General features: G+C 37.8%; 1 protein-coding gene, 1 non-coding gene and 1 pseudogene across 2 annotated transcripts; 1 reads left to right on the top strand and 2 right to left on the bottom strand.

The window, feature by feature from the left end:
- Positions 1 to 3,314: 3,314 nt before the first annotated feature.
- LOC122086786 lies at positions 3,315 to 5,276 on the bottom strand (annotated as a pseudogene).
- Positions 5,277 to 8,076: 2,800 nt separating this feature from the next.
- On the top strand, positions 8,077 to 8,182 carry LOC122087760. The gene has a single exon (XR_006142835.1). It is a non-coding gene; the product is annotated as a small nucleolar RNA R71 (small nucleolar RNA).
- A 2,601-nt stretch (positions 8,183 to 10,783) lies between these two features.
- Positions 10,784 to 12,607, bottom strand: LOC122085875 (2-methylpropanoate--CoA ligase CCL4-like). Its single transcript, XM_042654473.1, has one exon. The coding sequence runs from the start codon at positions 12,526 to 12,528 to the stop codon at positions 10,888 to 10,890; it is 1,641 nt and encodes a 546-aa protein (XP_042510407.1). The 5' UTR covers positions 12,529 to 12,607; the 3' UTR covers positions 10,784 to 10,887.
- Positions 12,608 to 23,184: the final 10,577 nt, after the last annotated feature.

The raw sequence follows: 23,184 nt of genomic DNA, 5'->3' as shown, positions 1-23,184 counted from the left end.
AACGGTCCGGGTTGGTGCGGTTTCGGTCCGGTTCCACCGGTTTCGGTGTGAGTTTGGAAGTGACCGAAACCGAACCATTAAGGATTTATCGGTTTCGGTCCGGTGTCGGCTTCGGTGCGGTTTGGGTTCGGGTTGGTACCGGTTTGGATTTATTAGGTTCATTTCGGTTTGGATCGGTTTTTTAAACCGGTATGGAGCCATTAGGAAACAACCAAATGATGAATTGTTGAACTTCGGTTTCTTAAATCGATTTGTAACCGGGTTGGTTTTGGTTTTTGGTCTAGTTTGGATTCGATTTTCCATACAAATGTATACAAAACTATTCAAAATTTGATTTTTTTAATGAATTTTGGAGTGTTTCGGTTTCGGTCCGGGTTTGGAGCCGGTTTTGGTTTGGTTTCGGGTTCATCCGGTTTTCGGTGCGGTTCGGTTTGGTTTTGGGGTTACAATACTCGAAACCGAACCGAACCAATAAGGCTTCGGTTCGGTTCGGTTCGGTCCAGGTTGTTATCGGTTCGGTCCGGCCGGTTTTACCGGTTCGGTTTAGGAATTGACACCCCTAACTCTACACTATGGTGATCGATGACATGAATGAATCAAAATAAACCCTAACTAAACTATGAGATAGTAGTAAGAAAGATGTCAAACCTACAGAGAACTAGAAGGCTAAATCTACTAAAATTGAGGTGGATGTTGTTTTGAAAATCAATTTTGTAAAATTCAGGATTTAAATTAAAACTGAATAAACCAATTAACCAGAATAAGAATTAATGAGAAGAAACTATCCCTAGGTCTCGAATCCGTTTTGATATTGTTACCAATTTCTAGTTCGTACTTCGGTTCACTGAAACTACAAGTTCCAATGCAACCACAAAAACACAATCTTTGTCTATACTAAGCATAACCTATCCTGTCAAGCACTATCGTCTATCGTTTTCGCTTAGCACGCTTAGTTTGATTGGTTAAAGACTATCATCAGTATGTACCAAAATCACATGAAATACCATTGCTTGAATAGAATAATCGAATCACAGAAACAAATATCCTAAACTTATTTAAGTATTAAAAATCATCCATAATGGGAAGGGGTCTTTAAAATCAAACAATCAAGTATGAACTTAAACCAGAAATTAAATAACAATAACTCAAAACTTCATTTAGACATAAAGATAGAAAGGACCTTAGCTGTTCATGGTGCTAATGGATGAATGGCAGCAATGATGATGATGGTGATGAACCTTTAGCGTCATGGTAATCCTCCGTGTGCAATGTTGTTCCTCCAAATCCTGTCCTAGAGAATGAGTATGTGTATCTAGTTCCAAGAGGGAGAGGGAACCATGGTGCATGGGAGATGCCCTTTTAGAAGAATAAAGTATCGGATATATAAGGGTGCATGCTAGCCGATATAGGGAGTGATCGATGAAGGTTAGGGATAATTCGGTGGTAGATGAGAGGAATCGTGGGTAGGGGAGAAGAAATAGGGAAAAGAGAGAGAGAATGCGTGGGTGAGAGAGAGAGATCAACTAGATTAAGGAATAAGATAGAGAGGGAGCTAATCGATTGGGAGAGAAAGTCTAGGGAGAAATAGATACCATGGGATGGGGGAGAGAGAGAGAGAGAGAGAGAGACCGTGGGATGGGGCAGAGAAAATAAGAGATGGGAGATAAAGAAAGAATAGGGAGAGAAAATGGGAGATATTTTAGATAAAGTGGGAAAGAGAGATTCCTATTCTATTTTGGACAAAGAAAAGGAAGAAGATGAGAGAAAGTAGGAGAAGGAGAAGAGAACATGTGAAATAGGGAAAGAGGGAGAACCGTGGGGTTTTGTCTCTCCCTAAATTTTCCCTTTTTTTTTTAATATTTTCTCTTCTTCTCTTGGAAATTCTAACTCTACCCTTGACCTTTTGCCCTTGCTTCTAGACTGAACCACATCCGTCCATTTAGCATCAAACATGTGCACATCTCTTGAAAAGCCCACAACCAAAGATTATCCCAATATGTGGTCAAATTACTCATGAAAATCAACTTAAAATTAACAATTGAATATTAATTTTATGAATAATTGTGACTCGATCACACTCCCCAACTTGCACTTTTACTCATCCTCTAGTGAAAGATAATAAAAACTACTCTAGTTATTTTGCCAATAGCTTAATATAACCATTCATAAACAAGAAAGTGCATCATCAATGAATCAATAACAAGGATTCTAAATATGCTAATAATTCAACACAAAGTTAAACAAAAACAACATCCTTGTCCACTCTAACCAACTTTTACTCTTTCATTCAAAATCAACCATTATAGCTACGTCATGAAGTCCAAGTGCTATACAAGCCATCACTTTTATCATGCAACTATGATCATGCTCTTTTTTTTTTTTTTTTTTTTTTTTTTTAATTACTCTGATCTGTGCAATGTCCTGACCTATTAAGCATTCTAAATGGGCTATGTAGCAAGCTTTCAATCAGTTGCTCTCAAGCCAGATGGCTTTAAGGAACTAGGTGTAGAACACCCCTTGAACTTACTTATTCAACCCAAATAGGCTATAAGTCAAGACTAGATCAAAGTTTTTAAATTTTTCTCAAACTGTCTAACCTTTTTACGCAAAACTCCATGTTTGTGACACAAAGGCCCGGTTACTCAGAAGGAAGTATTTTTCTTGATTTAGAACATTTTCAACACATAAGGCTTCCATAGTTACACAAAGATCATAATAAACATTCACTAAAATGACAATTTCAGATTCAAAGCAAAAAAGTTAACTAACATGGAAGAATAATAATGTTCTAAGTTTAACTAATTGTTAAATACATCAATACACTTAAAAATCACATGCTATAACTCTTGACAAAGGCCTTAAAAGTTCTAGAGTAGAAAAATTAAGCAGAAATGTGCAATCAATACCATAGTTCAAGTTCAAATCATTCACTCAATCAAAAATTCACCCACACTCCCCAACTTAAATGACATTGTCCCCAATGGCATATGAAAGAATAACATATAATAAAGCAAGGGGAATAAAGCAAAGTAAAGCAAAAGGAAAGAGTAATACAACTTGATGGAGTAAAGTGTTACCGCTATCATCTACACCAATATGGCTATGCCCACTACTAAACCTAAAAAACACAACTAAACAAAAACATAAAGTAAAATGATGGGTTGCCTCCCACAAGCACTAAGTTTACCGTCTTCAGCCAGACAAAATAGTGGAACTCAAAAGAAATCATAGACCGGATCAATCAAATCAATAGACTCAACGACCTAGCCATCAGTAATACCATCCACATAAGGTTTAAGGCGTTGCCCATTAACCTAAAAAGTGTGCCCAGTCTTAGGATCTTGAATTGTAATAGCACCATGGGGCGACACTTTAGTGACCACAAAGGGGCCATCCCATTGAGAGCGAAGCTTACCAGGAAAGAGACGTAGCTTGGAATTGAAAAGCCAAACTTTCTGATTAACTTCAAAAGACTTTTGGACAATATGTTTATTATGAAAAGCCTTTGTCGTAGCCTTATAAATATGTGCTCTCTCATATGCATCATTGCGCATTTCTTCCAACTCCAAGAGTTGAAGACAACGATTGGAACCAGCTTTAACCATATTAAAATTAAATGTTTTACTGGCCCAGAAAGCACGGTGTTCCAACTCAACAGGTAAGTGACAAGCTTTCCCAAATACCAGATGGTAAGGGGACATGCCAATAGGAGTCTTATAGGCAATACAGTAGGCGCATAATGCATCATCTAGTCTCACAGACCAATCTTTCCTATCAGGCCTAACTGTTTTCTCAAGAATGTGCTTGATCTCCCTATTGGACACCTCTACTTGACCATTGGTTTGTGGATGATAAGGCGTGGCAACCTTATGAGTAATGGAATACTTTTACAATAGAGCCCTAAAATTTCAGTGCTTAAAATGGGAGCCACCATCACTAATAATGGCACGTGAAAATCCAAAGCCACTGAAAATGTAACTCTGTACAAACTTAACCACCACCTTGTGATCATTGATTCTCGTGGCCACTGCTTCCACCCATTTGGACACATAATCTACTGTAACCAAAATGTACTCAAAGCCAAAAGATGGAGGGAAAGATCCCATGAAATCTATGTCCCACACATCAAAGATCTCAATAACAAGAATAGGGTTAAGGGGCATCATGTTTCTACGAGATATATTTTTGACTTTCTGATACTGAACACAATTACGGAAAAACTCATGGACATCTCTAAAGATAGTAGACCAAAAGAAACCACTCTGTAAAGCCTTGACAGTAATTTTTTAGCCACTAAAATGCCCCCCACATGCAAGAGTATGACAAAAGGTAAGGATACTATGAAACTCACTCTCTGGGACACATCGTCGAATAATCTGGTCAGGACAATACCTAAACAACTTCGGATCCTTTCAATAATAGAACTTCAGCTGTGAGAAGAATCTATCTTTCTCTCGCTTACTCCAACTATCAGGAAGCTTCCCAACAGCCAGGTAGTTCACTATATGTGTAAATCAAGGAGAAGGCATATGAAAAATCACAAATAATTGCTCATCAAGAAATGAATCTCTAACCAACTCAGTGGTGGAGGGTGACTCAACTAAGATCCTAGACAGATAATCTGTTACCACATTATCGAAACATTTCTTGTCCTGAATTTCTAAATCAAATTCTTATAACAGAAGAATCCATCTAATCAACCTAGGTTTGGTGTCTTTCTTGGTAAGTAAATGCCTAAGAGCAGCATGATCAGTGTAGACCACAACCTTGGATCCAAGAAGATAAGATCAGAATTTATCGACAGCAAACACAACTATTTGTAATTCTTTCTCAGTCATAGTATAATTCAATTGAGCTTCTAAGAATGTCTTACTAGCATAATATATGACAATGGGTTTCTTGTCAACTCTCTATTCTAACATAGCTCCAACAGCATAGTCAAATGCATCACACATAATATCAAATGGCAACAACCAATCCGGGGGCTAGATTATGGATGTTGCAGATAATAAAGCTCTAATGGTATGGAAGGATTGAAGGCAGTCATCATCAAAGACAAAATGAGCATCCTTGGCAAGAAAATTGCACAAGGGTCTAGATATAGTACTGAAGTCCTTAATGAACCGCCTATAAAAACCAGCATGGCCTAAAAATGAACGAACCTACCAAACAGAAGTGGGAGGTGGGAGTTTGGCAATCTACTCAACCTTGGTCTTATCAACCTCTATCCCATGTTTGGACACAATGTGACCTAAAACGATGCCGTCTTGAACCATGAAATGGCTCTTCTCCCAACTCAAAATCAAATTTGTCTTTGTACAACGTTTTAAATCTTTGGTCAATTTTAAGAGACAATCATCAAAGAAAGACTCAAACACAAAGAAATCATCAATGAAAAGCTCGAGAAAATCTTCCACCATGTCAAAAAATATAGACATCATGCACCTCTGAAAGGTGACGGATGCATTACATAACCTAAAGGGAATCCGTTGAAAAGCAAATGTACCATAAGGGCATGTGAAAGTGGTTTTCTCTTAGTCTTCAGGATACACAACGACTTGATTATAATCTGAATAATCATCTAAGAAATAGAAATGGCTTTGTCCTACTAATTTCTCTAGGATCTGGTCAATGAATGACAAAGGAAAGTGATCCTTACAGGTTACAAAATTCAATCTCCGAAAATTAATGCATACCCACCAACTTATGGTTGTGCGAGTAGGGACCTTGTCAGCTTGGTCATTCTCAACGACAGTAATACCCAACTTCTTAGGCACAACTTAAGTGTGACTCACCCACTTGTTATGAGAGATGGGAAAAATAATGTCTGCATCTAACCATTTCACCACCTCTTTCTTGACAACTTCGCGCATGTTAGGATTCAATCTCCTTTGCGCATCCTGGAAAGATTTAGCTCCATCATCACAATAGATACGATGCATACAAATTGATGGATTAATACCTTTTAAATCAACCATGGACCATCCAATGACAGCCTTATATTCATTGAGAACATCCAACATTTTGCTTTCTTGATCAAGTGTCAAATTGGAAGCAATGATGACAGGGAGTGTCTCATTAGATCCCAATAAAGTATATTTCAATGAATCTGGCAATGGTTTAAGCTCTAACACTGGTGGAGACTCAATAAAACTCAATGCTGGCTTCTCAGCCAAAGGAAGAAGGGACTCAAACTTGATAGTCTAAGGAGGATGATCGGAAAAAGTAGGAGCATCTAATAAAGCATTGACCTTAACAGTATAAGAATCAACATCAAAATCATCACCTCCAAAGAAGATCAAACACTACTACATTGGGTCATCTGCTAACATCACTGGGGTGTACTGTGCTACCACCTCATCTATCACATCAACGGAGAAACACTCTTCCTCACATTGGGGCCCTAAAGAAGCATTGTAGATGTTCAATTGGAGCTTCCTATTACCAAAAGAAATGTCCATTGCACCTGATCTACAATTGATGCATGTATTGGCAGTGGTCAAGAATGGACGCCCTAAGATTGTCGACTATGGTTTTCCATTAGTAGGTGTTTCCACATTAAGAATAAGAAAATCCATAGGAAAATAAAGTTCATTAACCTTAACTAACACATCCTCAATACAACCTCTAGGGACTTTGGTTGAAAGGTCAGCAAGTTGGAGAATAACCTCTATAGGCTTCAATTTTCCAAACCCAAAATGATCACAAATTGAGCTAGGAAAAATATTCACTCGCCCCTAGATCAAGGAGAGCACGCTCAATGGGAAGGTTCCCAATGGTGCAAGATATGAGAGGTGCTCCAAGATCCTTAAGCTTAGGGGGAGCTTATTCGATAGGACAACACTCACTTGCTCAATAAGATGGACAGTTTCTGGAATATGGGTCTTCAGCTTACGCTTTTGAGTACATAAGTCTTTCAAGAACTTAGTATAAGCTGGAATTTGTTTTATAACATCTAGAAGGGGAAGGTTGATCCGGACTTGTTTGATTCCATCATCTCTTCCATTCTTGAACCCTTCTAGCCAAATGTAAAAAAAGAAGGAGATTCTAAATAAGAGGGGAAAGGGGCTTTAGGTATATAAGCACTAGGATTACCGCTTCCCCCAACTTGTTCAATCTCATCATCCTTAAAAGATGGTGGAACTTCAAGACTAGGGTTTGGACTCATCTCTTTCTCAGAAACCTCTGCAAGGGAATTCTATACAGTTGTTCCCAATACTCGGCCATTCCTTAGGGTCATGACTGCCTGGGCTTGTTCATGGAAAACTCGATTTCTAGGCTGACTCTTACGATTTCCTATCACTTGACTTGGTAGTTGACCTTCCTCTCTCCTACTGATGGCTTTAGCGAACTGACCCAACTAAATTTCTAACTTAGTGAGGGATTGAGTATGGGAGTGTAAGAGTTGTGTGTTTTGATCCAACCCATTCAAGGCACGCATCACCTTTTTCTCTAATGATGAATTCATAGGTGGTGGAGGAGGTGGTTGCTGCACATCTCTATAACAGTCTGCTGATTGAAAAAATTCTATCTATTTGGTGGATTTTGAAAACTATTGGGTTGTTTCCATCCAAAATTGGGGTGATTCCCCTAACCAGGGTTCTAGGTCTGGGAATATGTGTCATTACCTGGTTTAGAGAAACTCTGGGCAGCCTGTGCATGTTCTTGAATATATTCAGGGAATTGCACAACTTGAGGGCAATCAACTATATAATCTGTAGGATTGGCACAAAGAGCGCACGCATCCTAATAAGTGGGAGCTGGGGTAAATTCTCTAAAATTCTGCCCCATGGATAATAGCGGTCAAGCTTTTCAGAAAGCATGTCCACTTTGGTATTTATGGCCACAGATTGGCCTATCTCATAAAGGACACCTCTCTTTTGGGATCCAATGGTGGGGGCTTCAGTCCTAGTGGCTGACACATGATGTAGAAATTTTTCACTGAAAGTTTTAAATAGTTTTCATGCCTCATCTTCACTTTTATGCATAAAAGTGCCTCCACAGAAAGCATCAACCATCTGTCTATGTCTATTTGTCAGTCCATCATAGAAACATTGGACCAACTGCCACTTAGGTACAGCATGATGGGGACACTTTCTAATTAGATCCATAAGTCTCTCTCAGGTCTCATGGAATTGCTCACCATCAACTTGTGAAAAACTAGTGATGGCTCGCCTAATTTGGTTAGTCCTACCTATAAGAAAGTACTTCTTTAGGAACTCCTGTTGCAATCGGGCCCAAGTCTCAATCGCTATAGAGGAATCCAAAGAATTAAGCCATTGTTTGGCTTTATCCTTAAGGGAAAATGAGAACAAGGTCAACCTAAGGGAGGGCACCTTCAGAAAATGTCTAGATTTTGACAGTGGAGCATATCCCCAAAAATTCATCCAGGTGCTTGTAGGGTTCCTCATTATTAAGTTCATAGAAAATGGAAGCATCTGAATGATACTGGACTTGATCTCATATTGGATGACCTGAACAGCAGGAACCTTAATATAAGAGGTAGATGTATAAGTCGATGGGGGTAAAGTTTTCACTCAATAAGCGTCTTACAGGTCCATTCTCCTCTGCCATTTTAATTTTTCGGATTAAACGCAAAGTTCTCTCAATTTTAGAGTCCAAATTGGTCAAGTTGGGATGACAAGAACAACAACCATGCATCAACTATCAATAACTATGAAAATAAAATAAACTAATCAGAAAAGCTAATACCCAGGCTGTGCAAGAGGGTTGAATGTGAATTCAACGAGTCGGGGTTGAAGATGGTGCACTCTTCATTGCTTTACAAACTAGGCTACCTGCAAAACAAAATAAAAACAACTAGCTAGATATCTGGCTTTTACCAAGGAGATTAGGTTCAATCCCTGACAATAGAACCATGTTGAAGATAGTGCATTCTTCTTTGCTCTACAAACTGGGCTACCTGCAAAACAAAATAAAAACAACTTAGGCTGCTCTAAACTTAAACTAAAGAAAAAGAAAAAAAAAATTTCTGAAATTAAAACTAAAACAAAACAACTCAATCAATCTTAGCAAACCGTGCTTTGCTTCCCCGGCAATGGCGCCAAAATTTGATCGTTGTTGTAAACGAATCAATATAAACCCTAACTAAACTATGAGATAGTGGTAAAAAAGGGGTCGAACCCATAGAGAACTAGAAGTCTAAATCTACTAAAATTAAGGTGGACGTTGTTTTGAAAATCAATTTTGTAAAATTCAAAATTTAAATTAAAACTGAATAAACCAATTAACCAGAATAAGAATTAATGAGAGGAAGCTATCTCTAGGTCTCGAATCCATTTTGGTATTGTTACCAATTTCTGATTCATACTTCAGTTCATTGAAAATGCAAGTTCCAATACAACCACAAAAACACAATCTTTGACTACACTAAGCATAACATATTCTGTCAAGCACTATCGTCTATCGCTTTCGCTTAGCATGCTTAGTTTGATTGGTTAAAGACTATCATTAGTATATACCAAAAATCACATGAAATATCATGGCTTGAATAGAATAATCGAATCACAGAAACAAATATCGAAAACTAATTTAACTATTAAAAATCATCTACAATGGAAAGGGATCTTTAAAATCAAACAATCAAGTATGAACTTAAACTAGAAATTAAATAACAATAACTCAAAACTTCATCTAGACCTAAAGATAGAAATAAACTTAGCCGCTCATGGTGGTAATGGATGAATAGCAGCAATGATGATGATGAACCTTTGGCATCATGGTAATCCTCCGTGTGTAATGTTGTCCCTCCAAATCCTGTCCTAGAGAATGAGTATGTGCATCTAGTTCCAAGAGGGAGAGGGAACCGTGGTGCGTGGGAGATGCCCTTTTAGAAGAACGAGGTATAGGATATATAAAGGTGCATGTTAGCCGATATAGGGAGTCGATAATTCGGTGGTAGAGAGGAATCGTGGGAAGGGCAGAAGAAATAGGGAAAAGAGAGAGAGAATGCCTGGGTGAGAGAGAGGGATTGACTATATTAAGGAATAAGATAGAGAGGCAGCTAACCAATTGGGAGAGAAAGTCTAGGGAGAAATAGATACCGTGGGATGGGGGAGAGAAAATAGGAGATGGGAGATAAAGAAAGAATAGGGAGAGAAAATGGAAGATGTTTTGGGTAAAGTGGGAGAGAGAGATTTCTATTCTATTTTAGACAAGGAAAGAGAAGAAGATGAGAGAAAGTAGGAGAGGGAGAAGAGATCGTGTGGAATAGGGAGAGAGGGAGAACCGTGGGGTTTTTTCTCTCACTAAATTTTCCTTTTTTTTTTTTATTAATATTCTCTTCTTCTCTTGGAAATTTCAACTCTATCTTTGACCTTTTGCCCTTGCCTCTAGACTGAACCACATTCGTCCGTTTAGCATCAAACCTGTGCACATCTCTTGACAACCCTGCAACCAAAGATTATCCCAATCTGTGGTCAAATTACTCATGAAAATCAACTTAAAATAAAAAATTGAATACTAATTTTATGAATAATTGTGACCTGATCATATGGCTATCCAAAAATCAAACTTAAGACCAAGTTTCCCTTTACCCACGGTGAAAGGATTTTTTTTTTTTTCTTACTATTGGATCAGACTCCTAAGGGCACAACTTCATATAATAGTGGCCAACATCTTTTACCTTAGATTTTGTTCAACATAGGTGAAAGAAAACTTTCTCCATTTAAAAAAGGCAATCCAAAGAAAATGGGTTCATAAATTCGAGATGTAGATTCAAGATCTTAGCAAAAACCAGTTTTGAGTGAGATTAATGATCTTAAGTGTGTTTCAAAGTTACACTCTTTATCATTCATTACATATTAAAACATCATTAATTAGTTCAATCATCAAACAACAAAGACGCAATCCAAACTTAATATAGCCCTATATTCTACTAACTGGAGAAGAACCCAAAGCCTTGGCCATATCTCTAAGCACAAATTTCTGAATCTTCCCAGTAGATGTTTTTGGGAGCTCATCTATGAATACAACAGTTTTTGGTACCATGTAGTGTGGCAACCTTGCTCTACAGAACTCCATAATGTCCTTCTCTGATGGCTTATTCAATTCCAATGGCTTCAAGCTCACAAAAGCACAAGGGGTCTCACCCCAGAACTCATGCGGTCGAGCCACCACGGCCGCTTCATGAACCGCCGGGTTCGAGTATAATACCGATTCAACCTCCACACTGCTCACATTCTCCCCACCACTTATTATTACATCCTTCAATCGGTCCTTGATCTGGAGGTATCCATCTGGGTGTATCACACCCATGTCACCCGTATGGAACCAACCCCCTTTCATTGACTCGGTTGTTGCACCCGGGTTTTTGAAGTAACCCAGTGTAATACTCCCACCTCGGAGAACGATTTCACCGATTGATGACCCATCCCGCTTCACACTCAACCCGGACTCAGTATCAATTATATCCACATCTGCCATCCCGGCGGTCCTCACCCCTTGTCTTGCCTTCAACCTCGCCCGGTCCAGTGACGAAAGCTTATCCCACTCGGGTTTCCACGCGCATGTGATCACCGACCCGGCCGTCTCAGTCATCCCGAACCCGTGAGTAATTACGAAACCCAACGATTCCATCTTGGATAGAATAGCTGCCGGTGGCGGTGACCCGCCTGTATTAATCCGGACCGGGTTTGGAAGCGGTTCATTGTTCGGTTCATTTGCTAGCATATTGAGAACAACCGGTGCACAGCACATGTGGGTGATGCGGTGGCGGCGAATTGCACCGTAGATCGTCGCGGCATCGAATTTCCGTAGGCAGACGTTGGTTGCACCAACCGCAGCCAATGCCCAAGTGAAGCTCCAACCGTTCCCGTGGAACATGGGTAGGGTCCACAGGTAGACTGGTCGTTTCGGTACAGACCAGTCGATCAAGGTATCAAGGGCCATGATGAACAACCCACGGTGACTATGAACCACTCCTTTAGGAGCAGAAGTGGTGCCGGAGGTGTAATTCAGAACCATCGGGTCCCACTCACTCTCGGGTCGGATCCACTTAAAGCCCGGGTCACCTTTCAGGATCAGGCTCTCATAAGTATCACCGGCGGGTGATGAGATATCCTCCTCGTCGTTGATGAAGTAGAGTGAAGGTGGTGAGGTGTTCGGTGGGAATAAGGAAATGGCTTCCATGATGAGTGAACGAGATGGTGAGTCAACGAAGAGGAGTTTTGATTCGCTGTGAAGGAGGAGGATGGAGATGGCGTGAGCGTCGAGACGGGTGTTGATGGTGTTGAGGATGGCACCAGACATGGGGACGGCGAAATGGAGCTCATACATGGCGGGGACATTTGGGGAGAAGACAGAGATGACTTGTTTTCTTTGGATGCCAAGAGTAGAGAGGGAGGAGGCAAGTTGTAAGCAGCGGCGGTAGGTTTGGGACCATGTGTAGGTGGTGGTGGTGTTGTAAATGATGGAGGTGCAGTCGCCGTAGACGGTGGCTGCTCGTTCAAGGAACCCTAGTGGTGTTAGAGGAGAAGAGTTTGCAGGGCTTGGCTTCATTAGATCCATTGCCAATCAAACTCTCTCTCTCTCTCTCTAGATTTGGTGGCTAAGACGGAAAGAAGAAGACAGATATCAACAGCTAATTACAGCCAGCACGGAACCTTCTCCATCTGGCTGTAACCTCCAACCTTATTCCACAGGACCCACGCCATCCATGGGGTGTGGCTGCACATACGTGCACGCTCCCATACATTAAACTAAGGGTAGGGATGTCAAATTCTGTCCAAACTGATGAAATTGAGCCGAATAAAATCAAAACCGATATGAGTTTATTGTATCTGTAGTTTTGTGAGAACAAAGCTAAACTGGCTGCTTCAAATCGAGAAGAGATAGAACTGAACTTAAAAATCGAATTGATACTGATATAATCCGATAAGAAGCTTGTAGCAATCCAAAATTCATAAAAAACATTTTTTTTTTTCATATTTTTGAATTAATTGCATGAATAACAGTAAATCAATAAGAGAAAACAACGAGAAATCGCATCGTTATGTTGGTGTACGATGTCTTGTATTTCGTTGTAATTTAATCTAGGGAGTACTAGTGTAGGCATCCCAATAGGGCAGAACAGCGGTCCAACTTACCGATGAGTGGGCCATGGAGTTTGTAAGGAGGCTGAAGGCCCTCTGCATAGCGGGGGTGTAGGGGATGCAGCCCCACTCGAATTTTATATTTGAGTGCAATTTTGTCCTTTCCGAATTAAGGTTTTTTGCTATATATATTTGTAGTGAAGTTTTCTTTTTCTGTAATGCAAGCAATCTGAGAGCTGTGAGGACGAGCGTTGTAACTCTATTCTCCATTGATAGTGAAGCAAAATCTTATTTCACCGTGAACGTAGGCAATCTTGTTGAATCTCGTAAACTTGTGTGCATTATTTGTTCTTGTTTTCCCATTATCTTCTGCATATCTTCTAGGGTTGCGTTTCTGCACCCTTGTTGGATCATTTTTTGATTTCACTCATTCTCATACCGAAACAAATGAAATAGAATCAAAATCTGACCAAATCAACTGATTGAAAACTCCTAGCTAGGGATGTCAAAACTTAGCTGAAAACTATTCAAATCGAACCAAACCAAAACAATTAGTTATGGGCTTATTGGATTATGTTTCGGACAGTGATTTTGTGAGACTGAAATCAAATTGGAAAGCACCAAAACCGAAATAGAACGAATCTAACTTGAAAATCGGATTGAAACTCGTTAACTTGACAAAAAAATCGATTTTTTCATGTTTATGAGTCTTTTTACATGGTAAACTAAAACCAATTTGATAATAAACCGATAAGAGAAATCAAACTAAAACCGATGCACCCTTATTAGTTCATGTTTTGTTTTCACTCATTCTCACATCAAAACTGATTAAACCACATTAAAACCGATCCAAACCAACCCTACATCAACCCTCAACACATTTTTTTCCCCCAAAAATATCCTTTTAAGGCAATCTAAATGACTGTGAATGAATGAGACTCATGTCCAATGCTGGAGTAGAGCCTACGTGCGTGCGGCATGCACTACAGCTACGTGAACCGGAACTGTACAACTGAGAAGAACATGAAAGAAAACAGAAATTATGAATTAGTTGGTAGGATAAATAAGAATTAAATAAGAGTATATACAGGTGAATGGTATGGTCCCTCTAATTGATATGAAACATTATAAATAGAATAGGAATATTTCTGGTGGTTATACTGTGATATCAGATGTGGACTCAACAAGATTAAAATAAATTATTAATTGTTATTTGGATAGGAATATTTTCAATGGTTGGTGTGTGATGTGGATTGAATAAGACAAAATCTAATTACGAAAATGATATAATTTAACTTTTACCTATTGTCTGTTCTACAATTTCATGATACCATATAGTTTTTTAGTTACAAGTCATTTTCTAATCACTTTGTGTCTCTTATCTTATTGAACAAAAATGTGTGGTATTATTTTTCTGTTGATAAAAAATCTCAATTATTGAAAAGTATCATGATCAACTAATAAGAAGGGTTTTAATTTCGTCACATGAATGATTTGAAGACATTGATTCTAACAATTGATTGTAGAGTTGATTGTTCGAATCTTTTCAATTCTTAAAAATAATACAATTTTGGGGAAAAAAAACAATATCTAATCATGTGGCTCATGCTCCAGTTTGGTGCCAATGAGGGGGGCACACAAGGGCATTAATAGGAGATGGGTATTTGTATTTCAAAAGAGTGAGATTGGTATTTCGCCGTCCTCTATGTCTGTGCATAAGGATCCACATGACTAGGTACCATTCTTTTTCTTTAGAATTTTTTATTCAATTTACAGTTTGAAGAAGAGCCTCGGTTACATTTATAGAAGAGGGAAATTTTTGCTTATTATTCTTAGTATCACCAACCGTGGTTATATAGGATAAAACTCTAATGAATAAGGTTATAACAACAAGCAATTTCTTCTGTTACAAAAATGGTATTGTTGAACAATAGCCTAAACCTCCTCTCAAAAGTAACAGAGTTCACAAGAAAAAGAAGGTGGATTTAGTCACCAAACATGAGAAAGCCCCAATTTGGAAGTTCTTCCGCTAAAATTTAGCTAAATATAAGCCGAAGAAGGGTTCCCTTTGCTGTTCGTGTCAAATTTTGGGCCTCAGAGGGATGTTTACTGGGGAACACTGAAATCGAGGGCATATTAGTCTTTAACAGGGTCATTGCTACAATAATCTAGGTCTTAAGAGGGATGCCCGCATGCAGTTTTCAAATTTCAGCTGGATTGTGCAAATTTTTACCCAAATTACCCTTTCTATTAAAAGTATGAGAAATAAATTGAAACTTAATTACAAAAAAGGAAGAAATATAAATAAACAATATCATCCTCAGTCCCAAGAAAACACATCATTTTAGAGTGCACGCACACAGGTTGACAATTTGAAGAAATGACCAAATGTAGATTAGACTATAAGGGAACCCCATCTCGAATAGCCTCTACCTCCATGACACAAAGGCATGGATTAGTGTTTGCTTCACATTTTAATATATTTTTCACTCGACACCTTGTGCTTAAAATTTGCAGCAGGTTGCCTACTAGATTATATAATTTTGGGAATAAGACGATGGCAATTAAAAGAAGGTTACAATTTTGGATCTAGTTCCTCTCTAATTCTTAATCGTTTAATTCTTGTCTAATTATCTATGTGCGCGTGTCATTTGTACATTTTTTTAAATTTAACAATTGTGAAAGTTTTTTTGGAAATCAAACTCATTTAAACCTCTCAAATACCTTAAACTTCTACAACTGTTGGATTTTGAAAATGTACAAATATTATGCACAAAGAGAATTAGACAAGAATTGAATACAACCCAATTTCTACAACTTCTTAGTTTACCATTTCAGTGATAATAAGTTGCACCTAAAAAAATTTCTAAGTAGGTCGCAGGCTCTTTCTGTTGTTTGTCTTGTTTAGGACAAGTTTCTTTGCTTTGAGTCGATATTAATTAGAACTTTGTTATGGGTTTATTTGTGTTCATGTTTTTTCATGTTCTGAGTGAGTCACTGGTTCCAGCCTTATATTATGGATCAGTTCTTCTAGTAATGATATTTTAATTTGATTTTTCTTGATAAAAAATTTTAAATAATAATAATTAACGAGTAATTGTTTATTAACTAGTATTATTCTCTATTGTATATTATATAACTTTGTCTATTTGCATGTGTAACTTGAGTGATTAACTACTCTTTGATATAAGTATCTTAAACTCCTAAGGTTGCATTAGTGATCACAAATGTGATTTTTAAAATACGCATGATTCATCATCTTATCAAAATTAGTATTCAACCCCAACATCTGACTTGCCATGTGGCAGATATTATTGAAATAGTTGCATCAATTTGCACCCATTCACAACTATCAACAATTTCCATGCATCTCTTTTTTTTTGCTAACGAATGGTATCCGAGTCTTCGACTTCTATCTAGACCTGTCGGCCCATATTGACCCCACAATTGCATGGACCGGGTCATGCATCTCTTATTATATAAAAAAAACCTATTATATCCCACCACAATCTGCATGCCTCTTTGCATCTCATTTTGATACCATTATTAATTTGCAAGGCTATATGGGGGTCAATATTTTGAGGATATAGATATCATAGCTTCCCCCATTCATGTGTCAAGTTTGACAAATATTTATAATTTGATTTCGCGAAATATTCAAACTTAATATAAGAAATAATTATATCAACACAAGCACCGTATGCTGGAAATATCAAAGAGATTGGATAAAACTCCATTGCATGAAGAAAGATAAGGATATCACTCAAAGGAGGAACAATATCACTCAAGGAGATAAAATATTTTTTTATCCTTGTTGCTGTGTATATCTCCACCTACTTTGTTTCAATATAGTTTGTAACTCTATTCTTGATTCTCTCCAATGCTTTTCCTTTTAAAAAAGAGAATCGTCAAAAACATCCAAAATGAGTAAACAATTATCTTATTGCGTGTGTAAGTTCATAGGAACTGAACAACGGTATCTTTTGTCTTCCTTCTCTAAAACCTGTCTAAACTATCTATACAACACGGAGAGGGAAAATTTTCTATAAATGACTAATTTTGAATTATTAAGTAGTAAACATACTAATAATCCTATTTCTCAAACTTTTAAGACTTATTAGTTTGTACTCAAATGTCCGAAGATGCCCGCCCCTTTCATTCAACGAGAAGGATACAACACTTGTAGATGAATCCTTCTCGTGTAGGATATAAATGCTTACCCTAGGTTTTCGAATGGGACATCTTTTGTTATCGTAAACGAAAGCAGCTATGACACATTAGATGGAGTGGCTGGATGGGATTCTCTTTTGCTATTTCACACTCACTTTGTTGTAGCATATATGAATAATGGTTTTGTAAAGAGTTCGCAAGAATAGGTGCATGTTGTAGTCTTGTCAGACTATCAAGAGGTGGTAGAATATATGGCTCAAGCTAGGGAATGTTAGAGGATGGCCTTGGGAGATATTTAACTTATTATATGATATATATAAGCTTTGGGAGAATATTGAGTATGTATGTTTTGTTATGAAAATAATGGGTAACTATAACCATGGACAATTAAAGAGACTTTCTAAGCTCTCGACCTTTGTAACTAAGGCTATTGAAATCGTTTTATTTCCTTAGTGAATTGTATTTTGGGTTACATAAAAAATGATAATATTGGAAGGTTATATATATCACTTAGATTAGCAATATCAGCTATCCATTATCTACATGATTCTTAAAATAAAATAAAATTCACATGATAGCGAGGTGGGCGTAGAGAATGCAGATGGATAGTGTTCTTTCTCCAAACATGATAATCTATATAAAAAAAAAGGTTCACATAATAATATTTATTTGGAAAAAAGGATTGTAAACGATAGGATAGCCCGTATGGCAAGACACATGGGAGGGTGAAATGATTGCCCAACTGCATAAGGGTGTTAATCAGTTCGGTTCCGATGTAGAAAGTTTGATACAAATTTTTTTAGGTAAAACCAAAACCGAATCACTTAATAAACGATTTCATATATTAAAACCGAAACCATTATAACGGTTTTAAATTGTATTCTTATGTTTTCTAATTTTTATCCACTTCTTCACCTTTAAGCTTGAAGTAAGCTTAAATTATTATTATCATTATTTTTTTTTATTAGAAACCATAAAATTTATTAAGCAAAATCAGAGAAGGAAAATTTCCTTCCCAAAGAGTTACAATGAGTAATACATTGAGGGGCATGAGACCACCAACAATGGGTCAAATCAAATCTAATAGCTCCCTGAGCTAAAGAGTGGGCCTCCCTATTGGAAACACGAGGTAAAAATCTAAAATGAACAAAACTAAATTAACAAACTAGTAATGTCTTTCACAATCAATGAGGCAACCCAATCTAAAGAGGATAGAAAGCCCTTATAAGCAAGAATTACACCTAAACAATCATTAAAGATGACAAGAGAAAAAAGTCCTAAAAATCTGGCCAACAATAAGCCATCCCTCACAGATTCTACTTCAGTCATGGCAGCAGAAAAACACACACCAGCTCTACATTGAGCAGCCACAAAACTCCCTGCATCAGATTTTAAAATCACCCACATCCACTTTCCCAGAAGAAGCTCGCCAAGCGCCTTCTGTATATAAAATAAAATGATCTGAAGGCGGGGTAGAAGACTCAGATAAAGCAACAATCTGAGGAGCTAAATGGGAGTTCAAATTCAGATTAGAGACCCCTTTAGGAACAATAGATCCAATGCAAACATGGCCCTCCCGAATTGAAGCTAGGATGGCGGCTGACACTCCATACAAATCTTGATCCACATGATTGAAAATTGCATTATTTATGGATTTCCATATCTTCCACAAAGTAGTAGACCAAATAAGATGAAAATCTACAATATTAGGAATATCCTTATACCGAATAAAAATGAAATTTAACCAGTCTTTGAAACTCTCACCATTAAAAGCATTTGTATCAACTCTGAGAGGGGATACTAACCAAACAGCAGCAGTGAAGGAACACTTGAATGATGCATGAACAACAGATTCTTCCGCCCCAGAGCACAAAGGGCAATAACTAGAGGCAGCCACATTTCGTCTAAACAATAGTTGCTTCACAGCAATAGCATTATTACAGCAAGCCACACAAAAAGTTTAATTTTAGGCACAGGTTTAAGTTTCCAGATCTGATTCCATAAAGGGGGTTGGGAGGCAAAAACTTGGAAAGTGGAGGAGAGAGCATAGTAAGCCAGACCTAACTGTAAAAACACCTGATTGAGTAAAGGCCCAAGACCAGCAGTCTTCCCTTATAGATATAGGCAAAGGAATCTGACAGATGGCCTTAGACTCAACTACAGAAAAACTAGCACGAATTAGAGGAACGTTCCACTGCTTAACAGAATGAACAAGAAGATCCTTTACCTAGAGGAAGCTAGGGTGATAACTACTACTGATAATACGACCTCCAGGGAAAGTTGGTAGCCAACAATCCTTGAACACCAAAGTAGATGACCCATCTTCAGTCTGTTTACGCAAACCCCTATTTAGGAGATCCCTCACTTTAACAAGGCTTCTCCAACCCCACGAGGAATTAGATTTAATAGGAGCATCAAGGAAAGAGGAATGAGGGAAATGTTTCCCTTTTTAAGGATCCTTACCCAAAGAGCCTTTAAATTATTTTATTGAAATCAATGTAAACTTAACTTAAACTTACCATGTATATGTTAATCGGTTTAACGGTTTATTTAAATGATTTACTAATGGTTTAAACTTTAAAACCAAAATCGAATCACTGTTTCAATTTTAAAATCAAAACCAAACCATTTAATAAATGGTTTCACAGTTCCGATGTAAACGGTTTGATTTGATTTCGGTAAATGATTTCGGTTTCAAATTCACATCTTTACAACTGCGCATGAAAGTCAGGAATCCCACAACTATTGATGCTTCCATTTGCGCTCCCATTGGTCCCTACTGTAAGAAACAACATATAGACGATAAATATAAGACTTTGACAAACACTTAATAAATGTTATTAAATAAATAAGGAGAGTATCACTTAAAGATTAAAAGAAATATGCAAAAATGTAAGCAGAAGACTTCCAAAATATGTAGAGTTGAGTCGTATTAAAATACTCTCCTTAAGATATTTGAACGCCCCGTATTTGTAAGCAATCGGGTTGACCACACATCCTCACTTCCAAGATAAAGCAACTCTCCAATCACTTAAGGTGCAACTCTAATAAGTGATTACAATAGGGAAGAACGAAGATAATACTCAGTATTTCTATGGTGTACGAAAGGTAGAAAATAGAGTGTTTTTTGGAAAACAAAGGCTGTTTGTCTGCAAAATACTAAATAAAAAACGTTGACAGAGAGCACTTTCGCCCAACAGAGGAGATTCCAAAACATTAACAGACACTGATTTCATTTTGGACTTCTTTATTATAGAAGAGAAGGTGTCTGCACGTATACAGGTATATGTAAGGGTGTTAATCGGTTGGGTTTCGGTTTAAACGGTGCAGATCGGTTCGGTTCACATTTATTTGACTAAAACCATAACCGCACCATTTACTAAACGGTTCCACTTTCTGAAACCGTGACCGTTTAGTAAACGGTTTCGGTTTTCACGGTTTCTAAACTGTATCGATTTCGCGGTTTTATACGGTTTCGATTTCGGTTTATTCTATACGGTTTGTAAAATGATTCACAATCGGTTTGTTATAACTTGCAGCCATCTCTAAACTGAAGATCATAAGCTTATCAAAAAATAATTGGAACCACAAATAAGAGATTCTATATTAACGATGGTATGTCTTAATTTGATAATCTAGTGTTATTTCTTTGCATTACCATTCTCAAACATTTATAACTAATATCATCCAACATCCAAATACAGCCTTCTACAGCATAAAATATTAAAATGACAGGTGGTTCAGCCAAAACACCCCATCTATGATAACATAATAACATAGTAACATATATGGATAATAAGTTCATGATCTAAAGCCTAAACTTGAACTGAATTACAATAAATCATACCAAAGCAGGATGGACACTTAATTTAATTATTAATTGTTATACGGATTACTGCCCCTTCTTTATTTAATTGTTATACGAATTAATCGGATCGATTTAAACGGTTTAAAACGGTTCGATTTAAACTGTTTCAATTCGTTTTGAAACCAATGGGTTCCGTGGTTAAAACCGACCGACGCTATTTGGCTAATTGGCCTAGAACTTGAAACCATAACCGCACCATTTACTAAATGGTTTTGCGGTTTCGATAAATGGTTTCGGTTACAAATTCACATATTTAGGTATAAATCTTATGCCAATGGATATATGAACTATTGTACAGGTACATATGGGTAACTTTCATGTAAACACATGGTAACTATATGTATGAGTTATGTATGGGTCCTTTCCTGTATCATGAATTTGAAATTCAAAAATTCAAATTCGAATTGTGTAAAAAGATACATTTTTTAACACCCACACCCACACCCACACCCACATCCAACCTTGCCCTTGGCCTGCGATTCAAAAGCACCCTAGGAACCCTCACACACACATGAGAAGAGCGAATTTCTCTTCAAAAAGCTTGTATCCTTAGAAAAAATCCTACTTATATCTCTCACACACCTTTCATCCAAAACTAATGTGAGACTAAATTTTATGAAAAATTACTTTATTTTTCTTTCAACTTGTCTTTACGCGTGTACAAACAATTTTCAAAAAGCCAAAAAAGGCAAAAAGGTTTTTGACATTATTTATTTATTTAATAATTTTTTTTTTTGTAATAACTAAGAACATGATTAGTAACAGATAGGATCAATAGGAAAGGTTCCCGTAGGACCCATTTAAGAGAGAGAGAGAGAGAGAGAGGGGTAGAAATCGTCTGAAATTCGCATCGGTGCAATTCCGTGCAATTCTACCCCAGGCGATTGACACGTGTCCCTGGGGTATATCCACGGTTCAGATTTAATCCCCACAAACCACTGAACAAACCCTTTTCAAACCAAACCAGTGGAGACCAAACCGAAACAAACCGGTTCGGTTCATTATTTCAAATAAAAATGTGATGTTTTCCCTCTCTCTCTCTCGACTCTCTCTGTCTCTCGGCCTCTCTCTCTCGACTCTCTCTGTCTCTCGGCCTGAAACCCGAGATCTGCAAGCAAAAGCTCAGATCTCGGTCGACCTCTCTCTTCTTCTTCTTCTTCTTCTTCTTCTTCTTCTTCTCTCTTCGTCTACTTTGAATGTTCATGCACATTGGGAGAAATCAAGCCACAAGGAGATTTGGGAGGAGGAGGGTTTGGTGTAATTGGATGACCAGAAAGCCAAGTTGAAATCCCGTAAGTAATAACATTTACCGACACCACCCAAGCCCTAAAATCCAAGATTATAAAACACCATTTCCAAATCTGCTTTGAAGTACGAAAAAACAACTCCTCTCCTCATAAATATTATGTCTAGAGATTACACAATATCATCTGCGTTATAACAAAAGACAAAGGAAACTTCTCGCCCTAAAAATCTCTGGACATGATCCTTCTGTCCAGAGATTTCAATCGAGTGACAGGCTTAATAACAACGAACCACAAGTCTAAAAATATAACTACACGAACAAAAAGATAGATGGATAGAAAGAGTGAAAGAGACCGAGAAAGAGAGGGAAAAAAAGAAGAAAATAGACGGATAGGCAGCGTGAAAGAGAGACGGATACAGAAAACAGAAACCAGAGAAGACTCTTTACGAGGAAGATAAACGAAGTCCGAAGGGACATAAAAAGGAAATTCATACGGATCGACGGCTGGGAATCACCCAAATGGCTTACAATCGGAGCGTCCATATTTAACTGTAAAGGATTCACACGGATCGCCGGAGTGGATGGATGGGAACCTCTTTGGCTCTCCCATTTGCCCTGCCCTTCATTACACGAATTGCAAAATGGGAGAGTTGCCCTTCATTAACACGATCGCTGGGTTCTCATCGATGATGGTCGAAACTTTCTATCTTGTTTGGTAAGAATTGCAGGAATACGAAGATTTATTATTAGGATATATGTGCTTCCTCGCATGTGCATGAACATTCAAAGTAGAAGAAGAGAGAAGAAGAAGAAGAAGAAGAAGAAGAAGAAGAAGAAGAGAGAGGTCG

Source organism: Macadamia integrifolia, chromosome 8 (assembly GCF_013358625.1).
Source record: "Macadamia integrifolia cultivar HAES 741 chromosome 8, SCU_Mint_v3, whole genome shotgun sequence".
Classification (NCBI taxonomy): domain Eukaryota; kingdom Viridiplantae; phylum Streptophyta; class Magnoliopsida; order Proteales; family Proteaceae; genus Macadamia; species Macadamia integrifolia.
Note: the sequence above shows the minus strand (reverse complement) of the source record. Positions and strands in the feature narration are given on the sequence as shown.